We start from the raw sequence: 24,695 nt of genomic DNA, 5'->3' as shown, positions 1-24,695 counted from the left end.
TCAGTAAATATTGCATAGAACGATTTCAATAAACATTCGCATAGATTCTTAATTAAAAGCCAATAATTATTTACACTTTAAAAACACACAAACTTGCACTGACACAAAACTTCGTTTTCATACAAAATCTAAAATAATTCACAGATATCAATATTAATTTTAATTATTGTAAATGAAAAACAATGGTCGTGTTTGAAAATTTTTACGCTTGGTTGCACCATTTTATAGTTAAAGTTAACAGTAACGCTGACTTTTACAATGACTGCGAATTGGCTTGCAACACAACGTATAATTTTTAAACCCGGTTTCACCAGACTCTGGTAGTTAGATTAATACCCTGTTAATTCTTTTTACGGATCGTTAAAGTTAGAGAGTGTCCCACCATGACCTAACGGAGGAAAGTTATCAGTATCATATCAAATGACATCTAATGTTAACAATAGCTTTAACCGGTGCGGTTATAGTTAGTGTTAAAATTACGACGTCCTCTATTTAATTGTCAAATGACGCAACTCATACTTTTACTCATGTTTGTTATTGCTAAAGTAACATGGTACAACCCAGCCTTAAATAATAGAATAGAGAAAATCGATATACTTAATTCATATTCGATAAGTGAACCTACGTATTTCGCTATAAGCCACTCATGGTTGCAGATCGAAATTCTTTCGGTTTTGTTCCGTGAACACTCAACGCCATCTATTGAGAAATTAGGTAAACATCACAACCAGAAATATTACTTCATTATCTTTATATTTACTATATTGTATTGTTGATCGTGACTTAAAATGGGAGATAACAATCATTTGCTTTCTACACAGCACAACTTTCTTAAAAATACTAAAGCGCGTCACACAATGACCCGAAATTTTGTGTCAGTGTTTCGGGTCATTTGTAACAGGATGGCGGTTCTACAGGGGTCTTAGTACGCAATGACAAAAAGAAAAATGATGGTCAGAACGCTGATACCGGATACCTTAAGAGCGTTTTCACATTATCCGATCCGATATCGGATATCGGACGCCGATAGCCGATATCCGATATCGGATACAATTTGCCCTTTCACATTGTCCGATAAAATCGTTCCGATATCATCATGAGTGTTGCCAGAAATTTTTAGAGAAAACTAAACTAAATTGCCAGTTGATAAAAAAAGGTGTAATTAAAAAAAATCAAATGTAAATCATAGTTGTACATGTACATTAAAAATAACTACGATAAAGAAAAACAACTTCAAAAAAGAAAAGTAAAATGTTTATTTAGATGTGCTATTTACTAAATAGTTTTGATATCGGTCATTTGTATAACATAATATACTTACTTATGTTAACACAATTTAAATTAAATAAATTTATATCAATACCTACTACAACCTAGTATTAGCTAATAGTTTTAGTAATACCATGGACGAATATAATTTATATTTGTCTATGGTAATACATATTAGTAAATACCTTTCAAAATCTATTAAATGTATTTTTAGCAAGACGTACTAGTCATTTAGTCATTTTTTCACTACATACATTTATAAAAGTTCATGATAAATTTATTGAGTGATACAATCTTTGTTCACATTTTCTTTTCTTTTTCTTATTACACTGTAATATCCTAAAATAATATTGTCACTCGTTCAAATATATTTGTAATATAATTATTGTTTTAATTTCCTGTAAGTAAAGATACATAAATTATTTTACTGTCATAAACAATTATTTTAGAAATAAGAGTTTTCAAACTTTGTATTCTTTGTTGTAAAAATAAAATCGGTGTGAAATCTCCTCCTTAGTTGAAGTCGGTTAAAAACAAAGCACACAATGACAACAATACAATAAACAGCACAACCAACATCCCAGTAGGAGGAGGAGCGAGGCAGAATGAGATAAAATAAAGATGATAGACACTAATGTTTTCGAATATTTGAATTTAAGAACGCAATATATTTTTGTTTACTTCAGTTCAGCCAATTGCCGTATATTTTAATACGGCAAATAAAAATACCTGCCGTATAAATCGTATTTTAAATGCCTATAAATACTTAAATGTGTGTTTTCTTAATAAAAAAAGGTTTCTTTTAATAGAAAGGGTTTTAGGTTAAAAGCAAAGAATTTTTTTAAAGATTGAGCGCCTTTTTTGCTGTTGGTATACTGCCTTTTCGAAAATTGAGTTGGCAGCACTGAACATTATCGTCCGATAGCCACTGGGAATATCGGTGTCGGCTCCGATATCCGATATCGGACCGGACAATGTGAAAGACAGGCACATATTTCATACATTTTACTTCCCTCCGATATCGGATATCGGCTATCGGCTTCCGATATCCGATATCGGATCGGATAATGTGAAAACGCTCTAAGATACTGTAATATTTTATATTAGAGAATCTTAACATAAAATTAATATTTTATGTTAAGATAGTATCTTCACCGTGTGTGACGCGCGCTTAACTGTGTGAAAAATAGTTTGTAGGTAATCATGCAGTTTAATGCAGTCTAGCCCAGACATACAAACAGACAAAAACTGTAAAAAAAACTATGTTTTTGCTTTGATATCGATTGTAGATCACGCCCCAAATATTATTTTAAAATAATTCAATGTACAGTTTTGACTTTTCTACGATATTATTTTATTATGTATAGATTGGAATGCCTAAAGGTTCACATATATAGGTATCCAGGATGTATCTCATGAACCGTGATACTTGATAGGGAGTTGTGTACTTTTACACAAAAATTTTGAAAAACAATACTAAATTAAGGTTAAGCAACGGTTGGTGTTGTCATGAATGAGTGAATTTTTTTTTTCAGAGCATACGAAACTCGTACCTAGTCCGACTCGCTTTTGACTTCATTTTTTTATAACTAGCTGCGTCCCGCGGTTTCACCCGCGTAAATGAGTTTTTTCTTTAAATCTTAATGTTGTGTGTGGGATAAAAAGTAGCCTAAGTTACTTCTTATAATATCAGCTATCTGCCAGTAAATTCTCTTCAAAATAGGTACAGCCGTAACAAAAAGACAGACAGAGACAATAGTTGTAAAAATTATTACTATCTAGGTATATGTATTAAATTAAAAGTAATTATTTTAATATGACAAACAAGCACTCCAATTTTATTATTGGTGTATAGATTTTTCGTAGAATTTTTCGATTGAATCGAAGTGTGCAATATATATAAAAAATATTGTGAAACAGATAGAAAGGGAATAAATATCAACACATTTATATCAAAATAAGTTTATTTCAACAAAATAAAAGTAAAAATATCAACATAATTATTTCATCTCTTCATAATATCCCTTGTTGCATTTTCTCACTTATAATTTTCAATAATTTGAGTACCTGAAATTAAAAGAAATTTTTAAGACACAATTTTTATAAATAATTTTTGTATCTGAAACCTGCGTGCAAAATCCTAAATCTCATAAATATTTCTATAGATTACTTATAATTATATTATTATTCTAATCCATAAGCTACATAATTTGATATTTTTGGTTTTATGGCATTCAAAAGCTTTATAAATATAAATTTACAAAGAAAAAATCGGGTGAAAAAAACGGATGCGCGTTCGAGTCCCGGCCTCGTGATCGATTTTTTTTATTCTTTATAAATTTATAAGCTACATAACTGCCAAGTATCTGGTTTTCCGCGAAAGAGTACAAACATCTGGGTCTTCAGCTACATAAATAACAAAATTTCATTGTATACGGTTCAGAAGTATTTTGCGTGAAAGAGTAACAAACATCTATCCATCCTCACAAACTTTCGCATTTATAATATTAGTAGGAAGTAGGATACAATAAAAAATCTCACCATATTTATCTAAGAGCAGACGACTCCTTTACAAGTATCTCCATACATAGGACAGGGTCGTTCGGAGATTTTCAACGGCTCGCATTTACCGCAAAATTGTATTACTCTGGAAATAAAGATAAATGTTAGTTATATATTAATTACATTTTAGTTTTGCAGCATTAAAATACTATAAGCCATATATTATAACCAGAAGTGGCTTTACTGAAAAAAAAATATAAGTGACTAGCTGCTCCGCGCGGTTTCACCCGCGTGGTTCCACCCCTGTTGGTCGTAGCGTGATGATATATAGCCTACAGCCTTCCTCTATAAATGGGCTATCTAACACCGAGAGAATTTTTCAAATCGGACCAGTAGTTTCCGAGATTAGCGTGTTCAAACAAACAAACAAACTCTTCAGCTTTATAATATTAGTATAGATTAATATAAACTGCATTTAATCTTTACGGAAATTATCAACATTGCAACAATAAAAGCCTTAGCGTTATATAGGGTGGGAGGCAGGGAGGGAGGGAGGGAGGTCCTGCTGCAGTGCGATCGAGCCCGCTTGGTACTGCGAGCGATCTGCGAGCCTGATCTGATCTGCTGCAGGGAATGCAATGTAATACTGACATTATTAAAAAGAGCAACTATGGAGCAACAACGTTTTTAAAAGTGCTTCTCGAAAAAGTCTAATTGAATAAATAAAAGTTTGAAGAATGTCCGTGAGTGCTACAGCCGCCGCTCAGCGAGACCTGGGGCCTTAGACAAAATAACAATTAAAAAACGATAACGAAGTTAGAAAAGGAAAAATGAATGGGATTGACATTAGATAGACCACGTGATCTAACGCGGCGTATGTCAATCCCATACATTTTTGCCTTTTCTAACTTCGTTATCGTTTTTTAATTGTTACTTTGTCTAAGGCCCCAGGTGTGGGTCCGCACTGCGAGCCTAGCGCGGTGCCGATGTGTATGTGTTTATTGTAGCTATCAAACAGATGAACCGATTTCGATGTGTTCTTTTTTATTTGAATGCCAGATTTCTAGGTATTCAATAAATACGAACGGCGAGTTCACACGAAGCAGTGAATAGATAAGTGGACGAAAGAATGAATGAATGAATAAAACCTTTCCTCACCCATAATCCCCCTTTTCCATCCACTTTTCGTCGATTTTATTCAACTGCTCCCACTTCCCTTTCGGCAAGCCGCAAATTAAATCGGCCTTTACTGTTCTACACGCTGCTATGGGCGCTGGTAGAAAACCTATGATATAGAAAAAGCATTTTAATTAAAAAAATAAAATTTAATGAATTACTTGTAAATTAATTATTAGAATTGTGGAAATTTTTCTATTGTTATGTCTTGTTAAAAATGTTATTATACTGTTGACAATTTTTTCAAATTACATATATCCAAAATTTGTATATTATGACTCTAATTTACAAATTGGATCGAATAGCAAATCTTAAAAATTATTTTTAACAATTCATTAATACTGTATGTTAAATTTATTAAAATTAAGGTATGTATTATTACAATTAAACGTTATTTTTTTTATTGAGAATAAGGTTTTTGCCCATTCTTCTTGGTAGAAACGACCTTAAAGTTAACACAAATGAAGAAAAATAATCACTTGTATGAAACCAACTAAATTAGACTCGATTTTGACCCACTTTAAACGGATAGATTTAATTCAAACTTTGTGCATTTATCAAGAATCGATGGCAATACAATAATTTCACGAATTTAAGCATGATTTTTAGTTTTTATAGACTATACTAGCTTCCGCCCGCGACTTCGCCCGCGTGGTGTTTAGATAAAAGGTAGCCTATGTTGTTTCTCAGGGTCTAGAGATTGTCTGTTCCAAATTTCATCAAAATCGGTTGAGAGGTTAAGCGGAGGGAAAGCGTAACAGACAGACAGAGTTACTTTCGCATTTATAATATTAGTAGGGATATTAATTATTTCGATTCAGAGCGGATTGTAATAACAAACGCGGACTATAATTATACGTAATAAATAAATAAATAAGCAAATATACTATAATAATAACCAAATCCCACCTTGCAACGCCGGTTCGAATCCCAGAGTGGGATTACAATTCCTCTCTCCCAACAATTTCCTATAATTCAAATCTCCTTTAAACAACACACACGTTGCATATTGCAATTGTCTATATAAATCCGGATCGTATTTCTTCATGTCTTTATACACGTGCGGGGACGTCCAGAAATCGTCGCACTGAGGAAAAAAAATATTTTTTTTTTCAAATCATCAAAATAGATTTTTTGGGATTTTTTGTAGAAAAAATGTGAAAAGCTAACACAGATTAATATTAATATTTCTATCAAATTATTATGTAAATCATTTAAATCAATCAGCTCTTAATCTTTATTTAATTTGATATTGCGCAATTACTAAAAGTAGTTGAGTTTCATTTAAAGTTATTGTATTGAAAAATAAATTCGTTTTAATGTTTCATCTTTATAGACAATAATTTCATAAACAGTTTAAGGGCCGATTTTTCAATGCTTGGATAAAACTTATCCGTCCAATAAAGTATTACACGATAATATTTGAATGTCACGTAAACTGTCAAATACGGGCAATTAGAATACGTTTTTAAAATGGTAGTTTTATACATTATTCGACGAATAAGTTTTATCCAAGCATTGAAAAATCGGCCCTTAAAGGATTATATTTATATTTATTACTATTAAATAAACAATTAAAAACAACTACAAAATACAATCTTAAATCTTAATCCTTTTTATGTATTTTTCCTTTTTTTTATTACACAAAACAAACTTGAGTTTAAGTTGAAACTAACCATAACAACAAAGGTCCCGTCTTGTACATATGACTCCCAAGTACTCGCCAATTGCTGTAAACTATCTGATGAAATTACACGCGGCGGTTCTTCTGCACTATCTTCTGTTGCATCTGTTTAATTAATAGTGTAATTAACAAACGATAATTTTATATATATACAGGGTTACTTGTAAAACACCGGCAACCTTGCAGGACAAGATAGCTAACATCATAAGTAACAACATTTGTTCTACGACTTTTGATAATTTGTTAGATTTTATTTTCATACAAAAATAAATATTCATTTAATTTTCCGTTTGAATATTATAATCTCTACGCGCATCCCAAAAATTACGTAAACAAGAAGCGAACGAGAGGGGGAAGGGGGATTCGCGTCGTCCTTTCGATAGTGAATAGAACATAGACGATATTATGCCAATAGTCGTAGAACTAATGTTGTTACTTATGATGTTAGCTATCTTGTCCTGCGAGGTTGCTGGTGTTTTACAAGTAACCCTGTATATATAATAATTATCTTAAGAAGAACTTGGTTAATCTCCAATCAAGTGACGCAACATTTTATAAAAAAAATTAAAAACAGTTAAGTACACATTCTTTTTTTATTCTATTTATTTCATAATACGCTAGGTAAGATTTGTTTGGCTGTATCTATACTAATATTATAAAGCTGAAGAGTTTGTTTGTTTGAACGCGCTAATCTAAGGAACAAGAGCGGAACACTGCGGGTAAAACCGCGAGGCACAGCTAGTATTCGATAAATAGCGGAATATAATTATGCAAAAGCAGCCATTTTTATTATTATCTATTTATATATTCTATAATATAAAAATGAATCGCAAAATGTGTTGGTAAGCGCATAACTCGAGAACGGGTGGACCGATTTCGATAATTCTTTTTTTATTACATCCCTTGAAGTACTAGGATGGTTTTTATGTAGAGAAAACATAAATATGTACCACGGGCGAAGCCGGGGCGGACCGCTAGTCTTATATATAAAAAATGTGTGCGTGTACTAGAGTACACACGTAAGAAGTGAAACTTCTTTATGACCTTATTTTTCAAAAAATAATTTACTATCTACACTAATATTATAAAGAGGAAAACTTTGTTTGTTTGTTTGTTTGATTGATTGTAATGAATAGGCTCATAAACTACTGGACCGATTTTAAAAATTCTTTCACCATTCGAAAGCTACATTATCCACGAGTATTATAGGCTATATATTATCACGCTAAGACCACAGATTAGAGAATAGTTACTTCGTAACTAAGACCAACAGGAGCATAGCCACGCGGGTGAATACGCGCGGCACAGCTTGTATACAATATTACAGAAATACGTTAGTCTAACACGCTCGTCGCTTCGCTCCTCGCTACCTATTTAAATACAGTCAAAACCGTTTATGGCGACATCGTTTATAACAACATACCGGTTAAATTGACCAAAATGAAAGGTCCTTGCTGAATGTTATATGACCGCCTTATCGAAAACATTGGTTTTTACGGCATTGTTTACTACGACATAGGTACCGCACTAAGCGACCACATTTGGTTAATATTTTTGGAGAATTATATCTGTAGAACGACCGGCTCAGCTGTATTGTAAACAATTTGAATAGGTAACTGTATCCACATCTGGCACAGTATAATAGTCAATGGCTATTATCGTAAAAGTAATCAAAGTTTAGGGTCTTTTGTAATTCTTAGAAACAAAGCACATGCATATTTTGATTGGACATAAAGAGTTTGAGGTTTATTCTTATAAATATTGAATTCACAAAATCATATATGAACACCAATCAAGCAAACACGTGTTAACGTGAGTCATAGATTTATTAATGTTTTAAAAAATTCAATCAAAAACTGAGGTTAACTTTAAATACAATTTTAGAAAAATAAATACCACAATTAAATTATATATTATAATTATATAAATAATTTATAAATATATATATAATATATAAATAATATAATTATATATATTATATTATATAAATTATTAAATTAAATAGATACCATAATTCCACCCACGTGTTAGTGTATTGAAAAATACAATCAAAAAGTGAGGTTAATCATAAATAACTTAGAAAAATAAATACCATTATTACACCTAAGTATTAGAAAAATAGATGTAATTACTTATTTAATTTTTATAAATTCACTGGAATTAGAATTAAAACAAACCCTTTGATTTTGCTGATCACTTTAATATAACATGTATATAGTCAAATTACTTATTTACTTTTTTATAAATTCACTGGAATTAGAATTAAAACAAACCCTTTGATTTTGCTGATCACTTTAATATAACATGTATATAGTCAAATTACTTATTTACTTTTTTATAAATTCACTGGAATTAGAATTAAAACAAACCCTTTGATTTTGCTGATCACTTTAATATAACATGTATATAGTCAAATTACTTATTTACTTTTTTATAAATTCACTGGAATTAGAATTAAAACAAACCCTTTGATTTTGCTGATCACTTTAATATAACATGTATATAGTCACGAGTACGGCGTAACGCAAAAATGTCACGCGCGCGGCGTAACGTAACGCAAAAATGTTACACAAAATTTTTGTCCACCCCCGATAAAGAAGTTTCACTTCAAAAATGAATCGCAAAATGTGTTGGTAAGCGCATAACTCGAGAACGGCTGAACCGATTTCGATAATTCTTTTTTTATTATCTTCCTTGAAGTACGAGGATGGTTCTTATGTAGAGGAAACGTAAACATGTACCACGGGCGAAGCCGGGGCGGACCGCTAGTTTATCATAAAAATGAAAACATGAATAACCCATTGAGAGTGTCAGTAATAAAATATTGAAACACATTTTTTTACCCTTTTGGTATCAGCTAGTAAATTGTATACATAAATATTAAATAAATATTATATAACCTAGTTTAGGATCAGCCGGCACTTCTCTTCGATAGCTGCCCTTTGCACAAGAACTTATCACATATCTGAAATTCAAAATCAAACGTCACAGAAAAAAAACACCTAAAAAACACGCTTTAATGAGTTCTTCATGAAAACAAAAGTTAGTTTATATGTCTAAGGGCCGATTTTTCAATACTTGGATAAAACTTATCCGTCCAATAAATATTACACGATAATTTTAAAATGTCACGTAAACTGTCAAATACGGGCAATTAGAATACGTTTTTAAAATGGTAGTTTTATATACATTATTCGACGAATAAGTTTAATCCAAGCATTGAAAAATCGGCCCTAAAAATAACTTAAATACTCTATGCTTTTATAGCTATTAAAACACACAGCTTTTTGAACCACATAGGTACAGTACAATTATTAGCTTACCGCCCGCGGCTTCGCCCGCTTCGTCTAAAACCTGATCAATTATTACTAAAACCTTCCTCTTGAATCACTCTATCTATACTATGTAGTGATATTATTATATATTAATTACTAGCTTTCCGCCCGCGGCTTCGCCCGCGCAGTCAAAGAAAAACCCGCATAGTTCCCGTTCCCGTGGGATTTCCGGGATAAAACCTATCCTATTTCCCGGGATAAAAAGTAGCCTATGTCCTTTCTCGGATATCAAAATATCTCTATACCAACATTCATGCAAATTGGTTCAGTAGTTAAGGCGTGATTGAGTAACAGACAGACAGACAGAGTTACTTTCGCATTTATAATATTAGTATGGATGATAATACTCACTGAAAATCTACCGGCGTGACGTCAGACACAAACCAAGGGATTTTCTTAACGTGAAACCTAACCTGGACAAAAAAATGAAATGTTATTAAAATTATATTAGTTATAATAAAATAAGTTTTTAACCAGCTATTGCATTTAAAAAATGTCACTGGAATTATTTTTCATAAATATTCAAATATAAATAACGTTTAAAAAAATATAATATTACAATTTATGTTTTAAAATAATACCTTTTGTACGATTTTTTGTGATATTAAGAAATGTGCCAAGCACAGGTCGGTGAACAGCTCGTATCCCGCGTTGTCACATACTATATCTGCAAAAAAAAAATCAAAATCACAAAAAATACTAAATGATAATATAAGATCTCGTTTAATCTATACTAATACTAGCGGTCAGCCCCGTCTTCGCCCGTGGTACCTACATGTTTAAACTATCCTATCTCTCAAGTTGGATCGAACTGCACATGGTGTGCGAATTTTATTATAATCGGTTAAGTGGTTTAGGAGTCCATTGAGGACAAACATTGTGACACGAGATTTATAGATATATTAAGATTATAAAGCTGAAAAGTTTGTTTGTTTGAACGCGCTAATTTCAAGAACTACTGGTCCGATTTGAAAATTTCTTTCGGTGTTAGATAGCCCATTTATCGAGGAAGGCTATAGGCTATATATTATCACGCTAAGACCAACAGAAGCGGAGAAATGCGGGTGAAACCGCGGGGCACAGATTCATTCTGTATCTTAAATGTAGGTCAAAATCGAGTCTAAATGAGTCGGTTACAAACATACAGGTGAAGTTAACATAAAGCATGTTAAAAAATAGTATGAATTTGCAATATAATAAATAGTATGAATTGTTTTGTTTGAGTTTGAGTTTGAGTGAATGTCCCCTAGTGGGGTAAGGGGCAGATGCATTATATATCTGTTTCACTGATCGATCTTCTTTAGGGACAAGTAGGTGATCAGCCTTCTGTGTCCTACCAGACCGAGGCATTTTTTTTCCTTCGTCTCCACCAGGAATCGAACCCAGGATCCCTTGATTCTACGCTCACCTGTTAACCACTGCGGTCGACATTACATCACTACAACTATATATAATCCATACTAATATTATAAATGCGAAAGTAACTCTGTCTGTCTGTCTGTTACTCAATCACGCCTAAACTACTGAACCAATTTTCATGAAATTTGGTATGGAGATATTTTGATACCCGAGAAAGGACATAGGCTACCTTTTATTGCGAAATATGTACCACGGGCGAAGCCGGGGCGGACCTCTAGTGTACAATAAAGAATAAATAAATAAATAAATAAATACAACTGAATAACTTACCGAACATAACCGACTCGGGTACTGTGAACTTAGCCGGGCAGGGCGGGGGCGGAGGCCCTTCGGGGACTTCGCCCTCGGGCGGGGCTTCGGGGGGCTAGAGAAATTAAATATTATTATAATTATAATATAGATTATATAGTCAATTAATAGAACAAGACAAATTTAATGTACATGTGTTTACTTTATATAGTTACTAAAAAAGTAAAAAATAATTGAAAAAAAAGTCCTATACAGTACAAGTTCCTTATTCGCGCTTCCTTCATTCGCGGTTTCACTATTCGCGGATGGAAAAAATGCGACCTAAATCCTGTATTCGCGGCCTAAAATTCGTTATTCGCGGATCGAATCGGTACATCGGTACATACATATATGTATTTACCTAAATAAAAACCATTAGTAAACGCTTCAACTACAACTACGAATTTATAATGTCGACTAAAAAAAATGAAAAACGAGTAAAAAGTGACAAGCCATGGCCTAAACCTGAAGATAATACCTAATTAAATGGTAATTAATAAATATATTTGGTCAAAAACTTAAATTAAACTGGTTTCTTTATGTATTTGCTTTTATATTTCGTCACCTAAGAACGTATTCCCTATAACCCCATACAAATTACCATTCCTTATTCACGGTTTCTCTATTCGCGGCACATTTATGGAACCTATTACCCGCGAATAAGGAACTTTTACTGTACTTAAGCTTACATCTAAAAACTCAGAGATATATTTTTTTTTGTCTCTAAAATCTAAATACGACATCTACCTAATTACCTATAAACAACATAACAATTAACATTCATAACTACATTTTTTGCTTCTTTACTCTAGTAATATATTATTACTAGCTTACCGCCCGCGGCTTCGCCCGCTTTGTCTAAAACCTAATAAATTATATACTAAAACGTTCCTCTTGAATCACTCTATCTATTAAAAAAACCGCATCAAAATCCGTTGCGTAGTTTTAAAGATTTAAGCATACAAAGGGACATAGGGACAGAGAAAGCGACTTTGTTTATACTATGTAGTGATTATAAACTAACTATATAAAAATTAATTATGATATTTAAATATTGAATATTACTACAATTTTTGCTACTTTTTATATATTTATATATTACTTTTTCATCTTGCTCACAGAGAGGCAAACCGGCGGCCGTAGCCAGTCTATTGCAACTGCACTTTTTCAAAGTGGTATTCTGTAAGATATTTTATTTTTAAAGTGGAATATAATTGATTTCAATTTAAAATACCTAATATTTCCATTCAAACTACAAAATCATCATATTTAAATCCATTATATCCAAAATTTTTCATTTTTGGGATCATTAAATTATAAAATACTAGCTTTTCGCTCGCCCGCGTTTTTAAAGAAAAACCCGCATAGTTCCCGTGGGATTTCCGGGATAAAACCTATCCTATGTGTTAATCCAAGTTACCCTCTATATGTGTGCTTAATTTCATTGTAATCGCTTCAGTAGTATTTGCGTTAAAGAGTAACAAACACACACACATGCTCACAAACTTTCGCATTTATAATATTAGTAGTAAGTAGTATAGTGATAACAAATTTTTCAATAATGACTCACCCCTTCAATAGCTTTTGCTATATTTTCCGCTCGAACAACAACTTGGTCCGCTATTTTAGCTGAGTCATCTACAAGTATCTGAAATTTAACAAGTATTCAGTAAAATAGTAGAAAATAATCTATATTAATATCTTAGATTACAAAATAAAATACAGATGGAGCATGACAACCGCCCGTCGACCTTGTCAAAGAAAATACGAAATCAAAAGCAAATACGTCGCTGCTCCAGTGCTATAGCGCATATAGTGTCATGCAATACGTCAAAAAGGGTTTGCAATTTTAGTAAAAAAATGCTGTCTTGTGATAATAAAACGCTGTAAAATTTGTTCCCGAAAACAAGGAACGAAGGAATACAAAACTTCAACGTATGTTGCCAGTATTTTGAAAATGAATTTGCCATTTTTATTGGTAAAACGGTAAAACGGTTAAAAGATCTTCAGGGTAATGCTGTTGGATTTTTCGATCGTGAATGTGATTATTTGTAAAGTGCACTAAAGGTTCATGATCATTATTAGATTATTTTAATAAGCATAATACATTATTTTGTTACTTTTATAAAGCTTAAAAACGCCATAGTCGTTTTCGCTAGCGATTTAATTTATGTGAACTCCATGATGTATATGATGAAAATAAAATGTCCCTTATTCTCGACTAAAAACTACCGCTATTTGCATTCATATATTTTGAAAAATAAAAAATAATATAATTATTATAGTTAATATTGAAAATTTTTGAAGTGAAACTTCTTTATCGGGTATGGAAAAAAATTTAGTGTAACATTTTTTCGTTTCGTTACGTGCCATCTTTTTCTTGTCCTTACCACGCTTGATTCGACGTATTTCTGTAAAGTTGCAAATTATTTTTTGAAAAATAAGGTCATAAAGAAGTTTTACTTCTTACGTGTGTACACTAGTACACGCACACATTTTTTTATGTGATTTATTTAATTAAAAATTGAATACAATTATTTTGTCCATATATAACTTTAGTAGGCAGGTACTTTATATACTTAATAAAAGAATTTTTACAATATTATAAAAAAAATATCAACAAACCCGAAATAATATTAAAATAAAAATTAAAACTTGACTGTTAATTTATATATATAGCCTACGTCACTACCGCCACTAACATAATAATTCAGATGATTGCAATGAAACCTCACAACTCAAAATCGGTCCAACGGTTTATACTGCAGGGCGTGTCAAAGAAATATTATACATACATACATAAACTCGAAAAACATAACCCTCTTTTTTCCGTAGTCGGGGAAAAATTTGGGAAATTTTTCAATATCTGGTAAGTGGTAACATTACACGCACACAGAAGCACCGTGTACGTACAGTGCAGCGGCGAAATGACAGCACACATAGCTTTATTGAAAATGACGATAAATCATTCGGTTTAGTTCGGCAACGCTCCATCTGTCTTTTATTTTGTAATCTAAGACTAATATTATAAAGCTGAAGATTTTGTTTGTTTTAACGCGCTTATCTCAGGAACTACTAGTCCGATTTGAAAAATTCTTTCGGTGTTAGATAGCCCATTTATCGAGGAAGGCTAGAGGTTATATATCATCACGCTACGACCAACAGGAGCAGAGCAATGCGGGTGAAACCGCGGAGCACAGCTAGACAACACACATTCATGCTCAAAAATTATCCGCATTAAAACTGTGCCTACGCGTGTTTTAGGCAGAGTTTACAAACGAGCGATACAATAGACTTTGAACATTACTACCACGAAATAAGGTGTTGATTTCAATGAATGTACAAATAATACTAGGCTATTTTGAGTTTCATTTATATATATTTATTTTATATTTATTACTCTTCTGTACCAAAGGTTGTCTGGAATAAATCGCTCTAAAGCGATAAGACCGCCATTTGTACTTAGTTTAAGCTATCTTTAAGTGTTTGTATTTCTTTTTTATTCTCTTTAAGCGCAATAAAGGATTGATAAATAAATAAATAAATGGATTTTATATTCAATGGATTTTATGCATTACTTACCTTGTCTTTAAGGTCCAAAATCATTTGAAACGGATCTATAACATCTCTAGACGGACTCTTTTGGACTCCCTCGTTTTTTAACTTCACTTGTTCACCCATAGACAAGGATAGATCGCATTTGTTGGACCATAGACAAATCTGAAATACATAAACAATATAATAAATAAATGTTTCACGATAATTTTCACACACGGCACGATCTGATCTCATACTAAGCTTTCGCTTGTGTTATGGAAACCAGATGGCTGATAAACATACATATATTATTTTAAATACTTATATATATAGATAATTAACACCCAGACGCAGAGCAAACATCTATGTTCATCACACAAATATTTGCCCCGGGTGGGAATCGAACCCACGACCTCTGGCTTGGATGGCAGGGCCACTACCAACCAAGCCAACCGGCCAGTCATATATAAAATATGTATAAAGAATAAAAAAAATTCGATCACGAGGCGGGACTCGAACCCGCATCCTTTCACGCCAATCCAAGCGGATGCCTGACTTACATCTTAATATACATATATATATAAATCTCGTGTCACAATGTTTGTCCTCAATGGACTCCTAAACCACATAACCGATTATAATAAAATTCGCACACCATGTGCAGTTCGATCCAACTTGAGAGATAGGATAGTTTTTATGAAAAAGAAACGTAAACATGTAGGTACCACGGGCGAAGCCGGGGCGAACCGCTAGTTTATATTTAAAAACCATTTGAATGCCATAAAACCAAAAATATCAAATTCTACATAGACAATATTTATTGAAAGAAAAAAAATTAGGTTTTTTGTTGTGCATTTATATATTATCAATTATTATTTTTATTTTCATACATACCATATGTATGAAAATAAAAATATGTGTAGGAAGGTGTGTGTGTGCATGTGTGTGTGTTTGTGTATGTAATCTTTATCCAATTACTTAAAATTATTTTTATATGTTTACGTGTGTGCGTGTTTTTATCCACCTACCTTCAACAAAGTTATAAAATCCGCCTTCCTCTTATCCTTATCGCTAGGCTGTAACATGGTGCTAAGTTTCTCAGCCACAATGCACATTGGTTCAAGGCTGTTGGTAAAAGACTGAGCTTTCTGTTCGTCGAACGGGTCGAACTTTTCCAGCGTTTTGCTGGAACGTACATACGAAAATTGTTGGGTTGAATGAGCGTACATGAACAAAAATTAAAAAATTGTCATCATACATTGAAGTAATTTTATAGCTGTTTTTTATGTAAATATAAAATTACTTCAATTTATGATATACAAATATGAACACACATGTGTGTGTGTGTAGCCAATCTATCGGGTAAATGCTAATTTCGCCAAAATATACTTTTGAGCCTTGTAGGTATTACTTTATAAACACATCTAAAGATTTAAATTGTGTAAAAATAAAACTAGGATGCATGTTGAATATGTACAAAAAAAATTCAAACAATAATGTCACTTAAAGTTCGTTCAATTAAAACGAAAGAAACAATGAAACTTATTCATACAAATCGCACAATTATTAAATTACACAAAAAAAATGAAAATATTAAAAACTCGATATCGACAACCCTAACGACAATATTAACCACTACACTCACTTTAATTCGCATCCTTCCCTCAACCGCCTGTAAACATAGCACTCCGTGAACACCCAAGTGTTAAGGAAATATCTAGGGCTGTCAACCGCGGATATCCACTCGTTCCACCGCTTCGCTTCAGGGCTGTCAACTTTCAGTAAATCGTACGGTTTGTTGGTGACTAGGTCGTTCTTTAGTTTTGTTATGTATTGTATGTAGTTGCGGATGTCTTCGTCGGACTGAAAAAATAAAAATAGATGTTCCGAGATAGTGAATAATATGAAAATACCTTTAAATTCTAAACTTTGTGGAAATGTGATAGGTATGAATTCATTTTATAGGTCAAATAATGTTACATATTGTAATTACTAATTAGTACTTATGTTAAAATAACGAAAATCATAACAGAACTATTCTTGAAGTGTTTTACATAAGCCATGAAACATAAAATAACTACAATATTATTACCAAGTCCATCGACCAAGTTACCGCAACGTTATAAATACATAATATTATCTATACTAATATTATAAAGTGGAAACCTTTGTATTTGTGTATGTTTATCACGGAAAACGTAAATATGTACCACGGGCGAAGCCGGGGCGGACCACTAGTAATTTATAAGTACATACAACAATTTCATTCAGTAGGTAATAAATAAATATCCGCCATTTTATAAATGTACAGTGTAAACGATAATCGAACCCCGTACCTCATAGTAAAGGTTTTTAACTACTGTACCAAAAGAAAAAAAATATTACAAAATACTTACGGCACCACATGATCCTTTTATTTTAGAACTCTCCCGCGATAGATAGTCGATAACTTTGGTTAATATAACCGGCATACGTTCCTTTAGCGAGTAATACGCGAAACTCCTGTAACGAAAACGATGTTTATTTGAAAAATAAGAAATACCTAAAACGAAATATAAAAAACTTTGGAGACAATGTTAAAATATTGACCGAGATAAAAATAAACACATCGAACAAAAGGTAACATAATAAAAACAAAAAAAAAAAAGTTATCGCCGCCCGAACAGGGACTTGAACCCTGGACCCTTGGATTAAAAGTCCAATGCTCTACCGACTGAGCTATCCGGGCTTCGAGAAGTGTGTCGAAATTACGCTATTATAGCCACACTACCGATATTTCATCGTCTTAGCATTTTATAAGTTATATTTAATTCAAATTGAACATTATTGCTATCATTATAAGGTTTATATTTCCATGTAGTAAGGGAACTTAGTAGCGTCTTCGATCGAACAATATAATAATTAGTGTTGTGTGTACAAATATGAACCTTATTTCTTTGTTATAAAGTTTATATTATAATGACGGCAATAGCTTATCTTTTAATGTTTTATTAGTTTTATCACTCTAAAATCATTTATATAATCTTTATATAATTTAATAAAGATCAAACACGACGCAAGTACTTAAGTGAACAAATATTAAATAAATTATGCTTTATCCATGTAAAGATAGATAAATTGCATACATAGGTAGTAGGTACTTAGGGATTCTAAAAAAATGCATTTTACTACTACACCAGGGGCCGTATTATGAACTCTTATTTCCAGACAGTTTACGCCGCGCCGCGGCCGTGAATTGAACTGACTGGAAAATTCATATTATTATGATGGCATATTATATGGCTGGAGCCGTATAATGAACTCTTATTTCCAAGCAGTTTACGCCGTGAATTAATCGACCGGCCGTAAACGGTAAAACGGTAAAAAAAAATTCCTGACTTATCTGGCTGGCTGGCATCTTTTATACGTATATACATATTCATAATGGGCAGCGTTGGGCAAGTAGAGGCAATCACGATAGTGTAGAGCCTAAATGTCTATGATCGGCCGTCATTGTAGATGTTTATTACTAATCGCCGTAATGACGGCAAACATCGACGATATGTTGGGCCAACGTTGCCCATTGTGAAGAGAGCCCATCAGTAGGTAGTTATTAAAGAAGTACCTAATGAAATTATTAAAATTGCCTCAAATGAAGCCAAGCCAATATGGATAGCCAAGAAATTAGAAAGATGGGTGAAAAAGAAAGAATTTTATACTTACACATTTAAAATTTTAATTTTTAATACACAATTTTTTATTAATATCACATTATTCGAACATAGAGTGTCTTAATTATTTACAAAATAATTTAACCCGTTTTCCTTCGTCACGGCATCACGCGTGAACGGGTGGACCGATTTCGATAATTCTTTTTTTATTATATTCCTAGAATTACGAGGATGGTTCTTATACAGTAGAGAAAACGTAAATATGTACCACGGGCGAAGCCGGGTCTGACCGCTAGTTAGATATAATTATTACCTATTGTTTTTCAGATTCTATAAGAGCGAGCGCGCACGAGCAACTTTGTCTCCGCAACTATTTTGTCTCCGCAACTATTTTGTCTCTTCACCCGTGGGCTAGTATGAAAGTGCGCGCACGTAGCGACGCAACTCCCCATACAAATTGATGGGAGAGACAAAATAGTTGCGGAGACAAAGTTGCTCGTGCGCGCTGGCTCTAACAAGTTTGTTATGGCAATGGCATTCCTAGCATTTGTGGCATGTGTAGACAGAAAACAACCATTCTTTAAAAGTACAAATAATGTACACTTTTCATATTTTAGACACAATGGAATGATAACTTATATAATAATATCTTTATTTATTATGTGTTTAAATAACATAATTTTCATATAACCAATACCCAAGTAACACCTGTATAATATTTACAATATAATTATAAACTTAGTACCTAAACAATTATAACTAACTTAACTTAAAACAGCTTCATCTTGCTATAATATTCTCTAATGTGTCACAAATTACATTAATCTGAAACAAAAATATTTTAAATAAGTAATGCAGACATGGAAATAATAATTTTGGTTGCAAGGTATGGAGGAAAAATTCACAATTCATATATCTGATCTGGGTGAATCGTCCATTGAAAGCGCATCATCACTACATAGTATAAAACAAAGTCGCTTTTTCGTCCCTATGTCCCTTTCTATGCTTAAATCTTTAAAACTACGCAACGGATTTTGATGCAGTTTTTTTTAATAGATAGAGTGATTCAAGAGGAAGGTTTTAGTATATAATTTATTAGGTTTTAGACAAAGCGGGCGAAGCCGCGGGCGGTAAGATAGTATAGGAATGAGTCCATATGGTTACTTGGTGTGGAGAACTATAAATTAATGTAGATGAAGTGAATACAAATTAATAAAAAATAATTTAATGAATAATTATTTGCCTTCAGGTCATTCTTGATATAATACCATTTATAGTCAAAGCTTGTGTGACATCAAATCTATCTAATATGTGTAGCCAATTTTTCACCACAAGAATTTGAGATTAAGTTTACGCCAGTTTTTATTAATGTAAAATGAATTGTACTGCACTATATTGTGTACTAGCTGTGCCACGCGGTTTCACCCGCATTGCTCCACTCGTGTTGGTCTTAGCGTGATGATATATAGCCTAATAGCCTTCCTCGATAAATGGGCTATCCAACACCAATAGAATTTTTCAAATCGGACCAGAAGTTCCTGAGATTAGCGCGTTCCAACAAACAAACTCGCTTTATAGATTTAACTTACCCGTCAATTTTGTTCACAAGCTTCTGCAACGTCAAAAGTATTTGTTGCAATGTTTCCCCATTTTTTTCTTCTACCGCCAATCGCTTTTTACTTATTTCAATTAGTTTAGCTCTAGTATCCTCTTTTGTTATACTTTGTGTTCTTCGACGTTTTCTTTCACGAAACGACGAGGGATGATTATTTGGAGATACTGCTTCAACAGGGGGTGGTTTTTTACTATGGTATGATATCTCGGACGATAGTAAATCCTTTTGAGATGATACCTCATCTTTAGATGGTATCTCCTCCGATTTTACCTCAGATGGTTCGTCCTTTTGAGATGGTACCTCCTTTTGAGATGGTATCTCTTGAGATGGCATCTCTTCAGATGGCATTTCATCAGATGGCATCTCATCAGATGGCATCTCTTCAGATGGCATCTCATCAGGTGGCATCTCATCTTCAGATAGTACCTCCTCCTCAGATGATACCTCCACCTTTTGACGCAGTATTGCCTCACGTTGTGAAACACTAGTTTCTCCTTTGTCTGTATTTGCAGCCTGAAATTAGTTTTTACTATGAATTAACGTTACCCTAATTTTGACAATTGTTTGAACATCAACAGTGCTTCGACACAATAATCTATACTTATATAAGAAAGCTGAAGAATTTGTTTGAACGCGCTAATCACAGGAACTACTCCGATTTGAAAAATTCTTTCGGCGTTAGCCCATTTATTGAGGAAGGCTATAGGCTATAAATATAATATATCATCTCGCTAAGACCAACAGGAGCGGAGCACTGCTGCGGGTGAAACCGCGGGGCGCAGCTAGTACACAATAATAATTATATAGAACTCACATGTGGGTCAACCTGAGTGTTAGACAAGCTAGCGGCTTTGTTTTCACTTATTAAAGCGAGGAATTTTAATTCAATCTCAGTCAAGGGTGCCTCCCTGGCTCCAGTGCTGAAGGAACGTCGAACCGCTGCCACCCTCCTCTTTAACTTGGATTTGTAGTCGACCCAATACTAAAAAAATATTTTTATACTGTATTTTTTTACTTCCCCTTATTTATAACAATGAATTTGGTTTAGTATGTTTATTGTATACTTAATTTAAGCAATATACAAATGAATTTCATGCTTTATGTAAATCACTTATTGTTTTAGCTTTATTTATATAAATATTTATAATTTATTTAGCTTCCTTTAAAATATCATCACTACATGTAGAAGCTCTTATTCACTTAGACACTTCTATTAATTGTAAATACGTAACTTAAGTTATATAGTTAATATATACAAAACATTTATAAAATATTTTGAAAATACTTACACTAGACCATTCCTTCCAACTCTTTTCTGCGCCTTGTCCTTGATCATTCAAAGACGCAGCGACACTTTCCCACATTCTCTTTGAATCCTCACGCGCTTGAGCAGTTTTATTATAACCCATAGCAATATCTCTATGGGTTTTCACAAACTCCAACAAAGCTTCCAATTGCAACAGGGTAACGCGCCGCCTACGATTGGAATTTACCTCGCTCACCGAACTAAATGACGTGAAATAAAAAGTATGTTTTGTGAAACTCACGTAAAACAAAAAAAAAACACTTTAATAATAATAATACGAAGTGTCCGCAAATTGACTTCAAGCGCAAAAAAAATCTTGATTACTTTTAAAAATAGAAATTTAGAATTTGAAAATGGAACTCCTGCTAACCCAGCTTTTTTTTCTAAAAGCAATGTACGAGTTTCGTTTGAAAAAGTTATTCTTAATGATGGATGTTATAAACGCCATTATGATTACATATTTACTTCATAATGGTGTTTATAATCTTATTATTATGTTAATATGTAATTGTTATTTTTCTTTAAGTTCATTTTCATGATTGAAACTCAAATTTGTGTGTAGGTACTTTATTTTTTCATACAAAATAAATTTATTAAAGAAAACCGCAACTTTCCGATAAAACCGATAATCTTATTTTAGAACGACATAGACGTAAACCATTCTGTAGAAGGTCTGTGATATGTGTCTTATAATACAAACAGACGTAAATTGTCTGGAACTTGAATGGTATTTTAAAAGGTCATAATACGGCCTCAGAATTTACTAAATAATATTTTGAATAAAAAATATTGCATGTACAAAATCTTGTCATTATCTCTATATATAAAATGCTTCACGCAGTCTGTTCGTATTGACTTAGTGTAGATGATTGTAAAACTTGTAAATTAAAGGTTTCTTTATTAAATTTGAAACCGTTAACTGTAAATGAGCTAAACTGAAAACTTCAACCGCTACTTGTGAGTTGTGATCTTGTTTATTTGCTGTCTTAATTATCAAAATATAGGTATTTAAATGTTTGAAGCTGCACAATTGCGAAAATCTCTTCACTAATTTAGTATGACATTTATATAATAACAAACAAATAGAATAATGACTGGTATACATATTTTCTAATAAGAAATAAAAATATTTGCTCATTGCTGAGCATTATTATATTAGGTACGATTTCGTATAAGTAATATATAGTTCTAAAATATTTATACTACACTAGGCCCACTGGTTTCAATGTTAAAATAAACAATATAATGAAATATAGAATACGTACTTTTTGAACGTCCCTTGCAACTGCAAATTAATTGGAGTCGCTGTATTTATGAACGGACTGGGTTTTTCAACTTTAATAAACGGCCCGCCGTAAATAAATTCTGGAGTTGTACTATATTCGTCATCACCCGTTTTTGCAACATTAGCTGACGACGCTCCACTGCCCGGCGTTTCTGATATTCTTTTTGTCGATGTCGTACTCATTTTTTTTAAGTTTATTATTTCATCACAAGAATTTAGATAGACCCGTCCATAAACGGTGGGTCCAGGAAAATTGACGTTTTGAAGAAAACACAGAAAATATTTCAATTTTCAACTGTCAAACGAATAACTGACAGTGGCGTTGATTCGTAATACGAAACGGTACTTGTAAATGCGAGCAATATGTTGTTTGATTGTTTGTAACTTGTTTGTAACTTTATAAACAGAGACTTTTTAGATTATATTCATTTAATATTCATCTACGCTCATAATATAGTTTTTTATTTAAAAAAAAGAAACTTATCCCATAATCGAACAACCGTTTGTTAAACTGACTAGCAGAAGAACAAGGGATTGTAAATGCAAACGAGGTGATACGAATTACGAAAATTAGAAGAAAAATTTTAAATACCTATTTAATTTTATATGAGCAAAGCATTATTTTAATGAAATAGGTAACATGAACATTAAATTCAAGAATACTTACATTCCATACAACCCGCACATATCAGCATTTCGCGGGGTAACAATTCGCATCACGGGCAAATTTTCCGTGTCAACAAACCAGTCGTAGGCTGGCATTTTGTTTTATTATTTTAATAACTAAACACAATCACACACAATACTGAATCATACAAGAACACATTTATATATGCGTATTAAGCATGTTACACGTGCAGATTTCACTGTACAAAAGAAACTTATGTTATTTCTGAAACTATTTCGGCCATGAAGCCAAACTAAAAATAGAGCACAATTTCAGTTACGTACAAAGATTTTACTATTGAATTATTTGAATACGTTTTATTTTGGCAAATATCGTGAATATGTTGTATAAAATTCATCTTCAAAGTCAGTCTCAAATGCTTTTGATTTTTACGATGAGCTTAAAAAAAATTTAGAAATTCGGCAAAATATAAATTAAGTACCTAAGTACTTAGGTAGATTTCCCCACTATAAATAAGGTAGGTAGGTACTTAAGTACCATATAGGTAGCTAATAGGTATTTTTTTTTTGTAGGTTTACCTGATCAGCGATTTATACCTATGGCAGGTTAGGATATGTACATAAGTTCTATTTTATAATAGGTAGGTATGTAGGAATTGTTCTATAAAAAAAAGCTAGAAGAGTAGGTAGGTTCCTATACCTACATATACGCATTATAGCACTGGCCATTGAATTTATGATCTGATTAAAAAAACATTCCAATTTCCAAATACGAATTTCCCTCGCTTTTTATCATTTTAAAGAATCGACTAAAATTATGAAATAAATTAAAATAATTTATTAATTATTTAATTATATTAAATATGTAACACAAAATTTCGAGTCATTTGTAACAAGGATGGCGGTTCTACAGGGGTCTTAGTACGCAATGACAAAAAGAAAAATGATGGTGTGAACGCTGGTACCGGTGTCTTAGTCGCGTGGGCGTTTGTCGAACTCGTC

The 24,695-nt window shown here is 32.6% G+C and overlaps 1 protein-coding gene and 1 non-coding gene across 4 annotated transcripts; both read right to left on the bottom strand.

Annotated features, from left to right (window-relative positions):
• Positions 1–3,215: 3,215 nt before the first annotated feature.
• Positions 3,216–23,985, bottom strand: LOC149476463 (damage-control phosphatase 1-like). Of its 3 annotated transcripts, none has more exons than XM_089711774.1 (15): positions 23,734–23,985; positions 17,607–17,712; positions 16,856–17,073; positions 16,239–16,395; positions 15,256–15,393; positions 13,244–13,321; positions 11,656–11,749; positions 10,548–10,633; positions 10,318–10,379; positions 9,532–9,596; positions 6,624–6,736; positions 5,857–6,034; positions 4,930–5,056; positions 3,822–3,916; positions 3,216–3,338 (listed from the first exon to the last, which is right to left on the bottom strand). In XM_089711774.1, coding segments are annotated over exons 1-15 (1,614 nt in total). In that variant the 5' UTR covers positions 23,829–23,985; the 3' UTR covers positions 3,216–3,336. The 3 variants fall into 3 exon arrangements, with proteins under 3 accessions (XP_089567900.1, XP_089567897.1, XP_089567898.1); XM_089711771.1 differs by lacking the exon at positions 23,734–23,985 and adding an exon at positions 23,047–23,326; XM_089711772.1 differs by lacking the exons at positions 3,216–3,338; positions 23,734–23,985 and adding an exon at positions 23,047–23,326 and having other exon boundaries at positions 3,820–3,916.
• On the bottom strand, positions 17,866–17,938 carry TRNAK-UUU (transfer RNA lysine (anticodon UUU)). The gene has a single exon. It is a non-coding gene; the product is annotated as a tRNA-Lys (tRNA).
• Positions 23,986–24,695: the final 710 nt, after the last annotated feature.

This window comes from Colias philodice, chromosome 27 (assembly GCF_061535455.1).
Source record: "Colias philodice isolate Cphi_HAF_F1 chromosome 27, ilColPhil1 Martin Lab GWU primary, whole genome shotgun sequence".
NCBI classification, from domain to species: Eukaryota; Metazoa; Arthropoda; class Insecta; order Lepidoptera; family Pieridae; genus Colias; species Colias philodice.
The sequence above is the reverse complement of the archived record's forward strand: the minus strand, read 5'-3'. Positions and strand labels throughout refer to the sequence as shown.